The 9,608-nt window shown below is 35.7% G+C and overlaps 1 protein-coding gene across 3 annotated transcripts in view; it reads right to left on the bottom strand.

The window, feature by feature from the left end:
- Nucleotides 1-696: 696 nt before the first annotated feature.
- LOC117928132 (protein unc-13 homolog) overlaps nucleotides 697-9,608 on the bottom strand; it is a 60,573-nt gene continuing 51,661 nt past the window's right edge. For all 3 annotated transcript variants that reach the window (XM_034847999.1, XM_034847998.1, XM_034848000.1), the window contains 6 exons: nucleotides 5,141-5,245; nucleotides 4,950-5,056; nucleotides 3,981-4,058; nucleotides 3,801-3,896; nucleotides 3,414-3,509; nucleotides 697-1,124 (listed from right to left, as the gene is read on the bottom strand). In XM_034847999.1, the coding sequence (XP_034703890.1) occupies nucleotides 951-1,124; nucleotides 3,414-3,509; nucleotides 3,801-3,896; nucleotides 3,981-4,058; nucleotides 4,950-5,056; nucleotides 5,141-5,245 (656 nt within the window). In that variant the 3' untranslated portion in view covers nucleotides 697-950. The remainder of the gene's footprint in view (nucleotides 1,125-3,413; nucleotides 3,510-3,800; nucleotides 3,897-3,980; nucleotides 4,059-4,949; nucleotides 5,057-5,140; nucleotides 5,246-9,608) is intronic.

Genomic DNA, 9,608 nt, shown 5'->3' with positions numbered 1-9,608 from the left:
CGTAAATTTAGGTTGAATATAAATGGATTTAGGTCAAATTCATATAATTCTGCATAACCATTTATTAAATGGATAAATTTTGAGTCAATCTGCATAATACAAATTTAATCTAAATTGACTCATCTAATAACTTCACTATTAACTTAATTATATCTTTAAACTATTTAACTCATATTTGATTTATTTTAAATTTGTTTTTTAAAAAATAAGTAAATTGAATCATAAACATATTTGGTTGAGATATCAATCATATAAACAACCTTAACTTAAACTAATTATTAAATAAGAGGACTTGATTATTAAACTAGTTAAATAAATTACACGATGTATTATCTGTTTAATAATTAGGTAGTATTTGAATTTATGTTTTTGATACGATCATTATTTATGTTAAGTTTGGGTTGAGCTATATAGTAGAGTATTGAGATAATATCATTTCATATAAAAAAAGCCATTAACTTAAAAAAAAATTAAAAAAAAATATAATAAAAATTATTCAAAACTACAAAAAATTATTCTTCTTTTCCTTTTCTTCTTCTGATTATCCCATCTACTCCCTCTCCATGGGGTTTTTCCTTAATAAGGGCGATCTTGAAGGTAAGGTGGAAATGAAATCATCCCTTTACATTTCAACATTGAATCAAACAAACAGAGCATTCTTTTTCTGCATATTCTCAGCAGCCAAACAACACAACATGAAAAATCAAAGATTTAGTTTTGGGGTACAAGAGAAACAATCAGTTTTTGAAAGGGAGAGGTTTTCAATAAAGAGAACACTATAAATTCAGGTGCCAAGATGTCTACACAAGAAGTTCTTAAACGTTAAGGAAAAGATACAAAGATACAACAAATGCGAAAAGAATAATATAACAAGACTCTAATCTCATTATTTCCCTTAAAATCAATGAATTATATTAACATAAACGAGTGCCTACCAATACATATTCTGCCTAAGCAGCAGATCTGGGTATCTTGAATTGTTTCTTGAGGAAATGAGAAGCCTCTGAATCACTCCTGTGACATAAAATTCTCAATAGGGTATTGGTATCAGCACCCAGATTGCTTCTGCCACCCTGCATTTCTGACCCACTTGCAGATTTCAAGTCTTCGATCAATTCTCGAGTCTGCAACCAATTAAACAGTCATATGTCATTCATATCCTATCAGAAAAATGCATATATAGGAAGAATGCTAAACAGTAAACCATTTGTTCTTCAGCCACCAAAACAATCCTGGATCATTGTGCATGGTTTAAATGCTTTCTTTTCGTTTCTTTCCTTTGTGAGTGCGCTTGTTACAACAAGAATCATTTTTTTTTTTTAGTAGATCTCAATATCCTGGCTAAAGGGTTGTGCATGTATATGCCAAGATTCCACGCATTGCCAAATATATCTTGCTCAAACTGAGAATGTGTTTGATGCAAACTATTCAGCATTTGACAACAGTTTTTGATGGAAATCTCAGGAGATCCTAGGAGCTGTTATCCTAGGTGTTGGCTGTAAATATTTGTATAGCTGTAGAGATATTTTCTTGCTGTAAATATATGTATAGCTGTAGAGATTTTTTCCTATCTATTTTTTCCTTATCTATTCTTTTGTAATCTATATAATGTATTCTTGTACATGTATTAAAAATATATAACACCAGAATATTTTCTTAATTAGCCCAAACGGGATTCTTTAGTTTTAGATCTTATGGACCCCAGGAAACTAAAGAGTCATTGTGACTAAATGTGAGTGAAAGACTAGGTTTTCTGAATAGTCTTTTTTTTCGTTTTTCTTTTTCCCCCTTCCTCTGGAGTGAAGGCTGTAGAATACTAGGTGTCAGAAAAGAAAAAGTTCATTAATAGATATAACTGTGAGATCTAAACAAAGACATTACAAAAGGGACAACCAATTGAAACCTGGTCTTTGCTGTTCTCAAAAAGCACCTAGCCTCCATTGCTTGAAAATAGCTCTTAAGCCCTAATTCTCTTCTATTTTAAATTGCTTTAATGTGCAACCAAACAGTGTAAACTACTTTTAACACTCAAAAAGTGATAGCCCAAATGTGGCAGCAAATGGGGCTTTAGTCAGCAGAACCCCCTGTTTTTTTGGTCAGTAAGAAAATATTGGTGTCTTAATAAACTTCCTTGCTAGATCCCTCTTTCTTTTAGCATGGAGCTTTTCCTAGGCCCTCCTTTAGAGATCTTCTCTACTAGTAGATAGGAGTAGTAACAGTATTTTTTATTTTTTTTTACTACTATAAGTAGATTGTTCTCTATTTTGCTTTAAGAGGAACCAGAGACAGCTTCTTCAGACCTGTTGGTATTGCTGATCTATGGCTGGGTGCAAAGCAACTCAAAATGAAATCAGGAGAATCTAGAGGCACCTCAGATAGCAAACATGGCTATGACAGAACAGTCGACAAACTCAACAGCAGATTTCTTAGCCATGTGCTAGGTTAGAGCAATTTTGGAATTTTGTCCTCCTGAACTGACCACAAGGAGAAAATGGGTGACACATGGAAATTGAAAAGGCCAGCCTCTTAGAAATATTTAGGCAGTGGCAAGCTCCTATAGAAAATTAGGTGGAAGAGTCTAACAGCAGAACAAGAGGAAGTTCGAGACTGGTTAAATGAAGTCAGAGAATCTTTGAGTACTTTGATCTTCTGGAAAACAAGAGGACCAAGATGACAGTGTTGGAATATTGCAGCTTGATTTAGGGGATTATACAGCTTGATTTAAGGGATTATTTTTTGAATGTCCATGATAGTACTCCAAATAGTTCAGTCAAGCCTGCACTAAGAGGGAGTGGAGATAAAGATGATTTATGGTGTGACTATTGTAAGAAACCAAGGCACACAAGAGATAAGTGCTTGAAGTAGCATGGAAAACCTTAGAATGGACAAAAGGGGAATAGCAATAAAGCATTTCAGGGCACCGCAGTGATAGGGATAAAAGGAGCTACTGAGGAAAAGGTGAACACTGCATCAACATTAGAAAAGCCTCCTTTCACCGAGGAACAACTTGACCTCTTAGTTGTGAAATTTGCCTCATCATTGGATGAGTCCAAAGGGACATGAAGAACTCCAACAGGAAGTTAACACATGGAGAACAAGTTCACCAAAGTAAGTTGCCAAGTTAAATTTCCAACAGCTGGTACTTTCAGCATATATTGCTTCTTCCCGACTTCCTTAAGAGTGAATTAAAACAGTATCTTCATATCAACTACTATAGGCAAATTGTCTGTATGCTTAACTGTTAGACAAAATGACAATAGGAGAATATTATAATGTATTTTTGGAGGTCAATCCTAAATTAGACTACCACCAATAGAAGTTGGCATGGCATACTTGAAAATCCCTCTAAACCAGGGGATCTCATCGGTTTCAGATGCCCACAGTTCATCAAGAATATGACCACAAGAACTAACCTCATAGCTGTGCAACTTTATCTTATGTCGAACACGTGCTACTTGATTTTCAACCACTCCTCGAGGAAGCCCATCTCCTCCAGAAATAAAGAATTCCTACACGTCACCCAAATCATGTAAGAGGATTGAAGTTTCTGGCCAAGACATATGAAATCCATCACACTTAACATATTGGATGCCCTAATGTTGCAAAAAGTTATCCAGGGTAAAATTGAATTACTGATGCCTTCCTTTCACACTGGACAACTTTTCAACACCTTATCTAAGTGAGGATTCTCCTTTCACACACATATAGTGTCCAAAAACAATGGCTAAAAGATTTTTAAACTTTCATGTTTTGATAGGCACAAAGTTGTTTACGTTAGTAAAGTGTCACTGTGCAAATACCTTTAAGACCTCTAAGTCTTCTTCTAATAGTTTAGCATCACTGGGGAAGAAAACACGTGATGGGCCTCCATCTAATATGACACGGAGTAGGCCATCCTGGCAGAAAATAACACTTGGATAAAACTAAAAATTCAGATTTATAATAGATGTATTCAAAACAAATGGGGTTAAAGCACAAACCAGTGCTGCTTGAAGGAGACCTGTCACGATGCGATCTCTGAGTGGCTCCACGATGATATCACATAATTGATTTAGTACCTGCAGAAATTCACAGAAAACACAGTACAGAAAATACAAATTTGAAAAAAGTCAGCACAATTATACCAAACAAAGTTCCTCCATTTACAGATACAAATCAGATTCAGATTTCTGTATGTTAAATAGATGGATTTCTGTCCAGGTCTATTACCAAACAGCAGAGAAACAGTTGCTGAAGCAAGAAAACTTCATATATGATTTTACTTTAATGCATTGAAGTTTTCTCTGCATCAAACAATTTCTTCTATAGCCTGTACAGACCCAAGCTCCCCAAAGATTTAGATTGTTGGCACTCTCACCAGGCATATAGCAGTAAAATGTGAAGGTGTTCACCTTAGAAGTATGAATGTGATATCATAGACAAAACCTAAGTTGCCAAGTTAACCCAGAAATTATATCTGAGAAAAGTAAAATGAACAAATAAGTTACCTGTACATGTGACTTAAGATGCACAAGTGGAACTAAATACATTACTTTCAACAATCTTTGCCACAGACTTGGTGACTAATTCCAGACTTGTTGAACTTTTTTCACTTAAGCATCAAATACTGTCAGGGCTGTAGCCCAAATCAGCTTAATTTACACTGTGACTCACCATTAGCTAATAGCTCAAGTTTTTTGGGTCAAATTAATAGCTTAGCATGGTCTTAGAGCCTTCATTTTAAGGAGGTTATGAGTTTGAACTTCACTGTTTTTTTGTTTTTCTTATTTATTGAGCCATGCAAGCCTGACAAAAGGCAACCCATGGGGTGTAGTATTAGGGTTGTAACTCAAATAAAATTGATATACATTATTGGCAAAATGTTACTTTATAGCTTAAGTTTTTACATCAAAATTGATAGCTTAACAAACACAATACACAAAACGTAGTTTCACAATAAGAAAACTTACCATATCAAGTGGTTCAACAATTGCTTCCAACCTAGAGTGAGTAACATTGGGCTTATACAGGTTGTCAATAAAAGGCTCTCTTAAATCCCAGAAAATAACTTTAGTTCCTACAGAATAACATGGAAGTAAGCTGATCAGCAGTCAAATTTCATTTTATGTCAACAAATGCAAGAAAGTACAATAATTCTTACCTGTGTACTCACAGATTCGGTCTATAGCTGCATTTATATCTTTCCTACTTCCATCAAATGTGTCCTTTTGCATGGAACTTCTTGATTTCTCATCCGTGGACCTCTCTATGGACAAAGGTCAGCAAAACAAGGATTAGAAAAAGGTTACTGTTTGGAGGGAAGCATTCCAGAGTAGGTCTTTTTCCAGGAGAATAATGACTATAGAAATCCACAAAATAATTAGTTAGATGATAAGGAATATTTATAAATAGCATCAGGGGAAAAAAAAAAAGAAGACATGTTCACATGGTCTAGTAGCCTTGAAATTGGATATTTCCATTCTTGAAGAATAGATAAAATATGGATCATAATAATATGAGAGTAGAGGGCCAAAAAATTATAGAAATCAACTTGGAAAGGTGTGTCCCAGTTAAAGCCAAGGTCATACAATGCACAAATTTTAGCATCACCCTTCATACATCTTTTAAAAAATAAAAAAACAAATAATACATGAATATGAATTTTGACGTACAAATGAAGAATGAGGAATCCTTCTAAAAATACAAAGGATGGTAATGTTGGAGCAAAATGGAAAAAATACCTAACAAAAACAACAAGCTGGCTAAAGGATAAAACATCATGTACAAGATGGAGAAGCATTTCAAGTGTAAGGGGTGCAAAAATCCCCTCTGAAAGAGACCCTCTGCTTGGTTCCATGTTTTACTAATTGACTTGCAGCATGGTTAGTTTAACACGAGGACTAAGAAAAAAACAACACAAATTACCATCCATATCTAAAAATTTGGCAAAATTACTAGTGCTTCCAAGGAACTCTCTTTGACTTAGACAGCTACAAGACCACGAGAGCATAATCTTCTTCAACCTCTGAGTAGGATAGACTGCCTAAAATTACCCTTCTAAAATGCTAAAATCTTTGCCTTAGAGGTCAAATCCTCTCCTACCAGTTTTCATAAAACACTCAACACTAAACCATGATAATCCCTTATCCAACATCTAATTCCCAAATGACCTGAGTTGCCTAGAGAACACCCCTTAAAGTTTAAATTAATCAAAGCCACTGAAGTCAGAATCCATACTAAAAGCAAATGATTCTAACCTCTTTTGGCCTAGACATCTTATCCCAATCAAATTATAGAACACTCAAAAGGGTGCTCTTTTACCTTTTTATTTTTTTATTTTTTTATGAGAAACAACAATGTTATAAATTATGTTTAGAATCAAAAGGTACAAAGAAGGATGAGGAATCCTCCAGAAAAACTAAACAAAAGGTCAGTAGTAACCTCCAAAATACAAAGCAAACCTAACCAACAATGAATAATCACCACCCATATGAGAAAATACAAATAACAAACATTACTTACTAACCAATGCCTTTGGACCTACAAACCGAAATCCAATCAAGTTGAACCACATTAAGGGGAATGCCCTTAAAAGTTATGGTACAAGAAGCTTAAAAGGATGCAAAGAAATGGATGATATCCCAACAAACCACTGAGGTTCTCACCTTGTCCTAAAAAATCCTAGCAAGACAAGAGGTTTGCCATAGAACCTTGCCTCTCATGAAGTTTCCTAACCTCTTTATATGAAATGGTCATCATATCACAAATTCTCCTCGGAGGAACCCAACCCAAATTAGCCAATTTGAATAATTTGTGTCATAGCCCCAAAGTCAACGGACAATGTAAGAAAAGATGATCTACCATTTCACTATTCTCCATACACAACCAACAAACATTAGGCCGAGAGCTTTATAGGATCTTCTTAATTGTAGCATGTCATTAGTGTTTACGTTCTTATGTGCCACTAACCAAGCAAAGGACTTGACCTTAAAAGAGACTTGGGATTTCCACACGAAATTAGTACAAAACAATGGAGCTAGATTAGCATGATTGGATAAGGCTAAATAGAATGACTTTACTGTAAATAAACTAGAAGAAGATAAAGACCATACTCTCGCATCTGGAATGGATGGAGATAAATGCAAACAAGTAAGAAAGAACATAAGTCTTTTGAGATCTTCTATCTCAAAATCAGAAAGGTTATGACGAAAACTAAAGTTCCAAAAGAAGGGATAAGCGGACTCGAGGATTGATGCAATAGTAAGGTTTTTAACTGTGATAATTCTAAATAGACCTAGAAAATGAGAACACAAAGGTTGATCCTCTCACCACAAGTCTTCCTAAAAACAAATTCTCGCCCCATCTCCCACTACAAACTGAGTATATCTAGTAAATTCCTGAAAGACCTATGCAATGGCCTTCCAAGGGCAACGATGTTGTAATTCAAAAGGGTACTCTTAAAATTCATTATTCAACAACATGGTATTAGTCACCTACTTGATAGGTCCCAAGATAGATCAATCACAACATCCTTGGTCAATATCAAGCAATATGGATGATATACTAGTTAAAAAGTTCAAAAAATTCAAAAAGAATAATGAAAATATTTAATAAAACAAATAAAATTAGATAGACTCAACACATTTGTCGAAATTCTGCCATATGGAATTCCTAATATCTTAGGAAACCTCCCTAATCTTAGGAAATCTCATTTTCCATGATTTTGTATCTTTTCTTTTATTTATTTTATCCTAAATGGTGGTGATCTTGTAAATATATATGCTGTAATTAACCCTTGAATTATGCCTAGACAGAATATAGAGTTTCCTAGAATATACTACCCACTATGTGTACATCCCTATGTAATTTCAATTATTCATTATTAATAAAAATTAGTTTTCAGCACATGGTATCAGAATAGGTTTGAAACTCTTCTCTGATTTTTGTTTTTCCCCTAGCCCTATTCACTCAACTTCTTCATAATCTTGTCCACATCATTCTTTGGAAAAATGTCAGACACCTCTAAAATTACCTTTGCTCCCAATACCAAAACTATGACCAATTAAGGGCCATTTTTTTTTTTTTTTTTTCCGAAAAAATCCCACTTAAGGGCCAGTTCTCAATCTCTTGTCGCTTTAAAAATTGTGAGGATGGTTTTGTTTGGATTTTCATAGGAGTATATGGTCCTACCTTGAAGAGGTTAAGAGAAGATTTAATGTGATCAAATTCCCTAGTGAGCGGAGTAGAGAGGAAGGGTGTCGTCAGCCATGAGAAGGTTCTTAGGGGTGATTGATGAGTTAGTCTTGAGAGGCCTTCCCTTGCTAGGAGGCCTGGTTATTTGGAGTGGTGGTTTAAATGGTCAATCCAAGCCCAGGCTGGATCGTTTTCTGGTGGCAAATGATTGGGAGGGCCATTTTAGTGAGGTTGTGCAGTCCACTGTATCTAGACTTGTTTCTGATCACTTTCCCATTTTGTTAGATGGGGGAGGGGTGAGGAGTGGTCTAGTGTCATTTTGTTTTGAGAACATGTGGCTGAAGGAGGAGGGGTAAAAAGCTGGTGGCAGAGTTTTAATTTCAGCGGTTCTTTCAACTTTATTTTGGCAGAAAAGTTGAAGGCTCTAAAGTCCAATTTAAAAACTTGGAACAAAGAAGTGTTTGGGAAGGTTAGGGTTAATAAGAATTTGGCTCTGCTAAAAGTGTCGTTCTAGGATGAATACGATAATTCGAGAGTTTTATTGCTAGAGGAAGTGGAGGCTAGAAAGGAGGCCAATGAGGAATTCAAGAAATGGGCCCTTATGGGGGAAATCTTTTGGAGACAAAAATCTAGAGAAGTTCGACTGTGGGAAGGAGACAGGAACACATGCTTTTTCCATAGGATGATAAATTCTCATAGAAGGAGTAGTTGCCTTTCCAAGATCAAAATCAATGGGACCTAGTTTCTAGAGCAGCAGGAGATTCAGGGTGGCGTGGTTAGTGCGTTCTAGAATCTGTTGTCGGGACCTACTGATTGGAGATCGTGTTTTAATGGACTGATGTTTGAAAGTTTAGAGGGAGAGGAAGAAGAAGTTGCGAGGCTGGAGGAGGCTTTCTCTGTGGAAGAGGTTTTTTCTGCCCTTTCTGAGCTGAGTAGGGACAAAGCACCTAGTCCAGATGGTTTTTCCTTAGTGTTCTGGTAGTTTAGTTGAGATTTTGTGAAATAAGAGGTTATGGGCTTCTTTAGAGAATTCCATGAGCAAGGAAGATTTGCAAGGAGTTTGAATACTACTTTCCTGGTGTTATTTCCAAAGAAAGGGGGGGCAGATGATCTAAAAGACTTCGCACCTATTAGCTTAGTGGGAGGCTTATACAAGCTGTTGGCAAAAGTTCTAGCTAATAGACTTAAGAAGGTGGTGGGTAAGGTGGTGTCTTCGCCCAAAATGCTTTCGTAAAGGGAAAACAAATTCTTGATGTGACTTTAATGGCTAATGAGGCTAATGACTCTACTAAGAGGCAACGAATGTGGGGTGCTATGTAAGCTTGACATAGAGAAGGCATATGATCACGTAAACTAGAAGTTTTTTTATTTTGGTGATGCAAAAAATGGGCTTTGGTGAAAAATGGACAGATTGGATTTGGTGGTGCATTTCTACA

Source organism: Vitis riparia, chromosome 13 (genome assembly GCF_004353265.1).
Source record: "Vitis riparia cultivar Riparia Gloire de Montpellier isolate 1030 chromosome 13, EGFV_Vit.rip_1.0, whole genome shotgun sequence".
Taxonomy (NCBI): domain Eukaryota; kingdom Viridiplantae; phylum Streptophyta; class Magnoliopsida; order Vitales; family Vitaceae; genus Vitis; species Vitis riparia.
The sequence above is the reverse complement of the archived record's forward strand: the minus strand, read 5'-3'. Positions and strand labels throughout refer to the sequence as shown.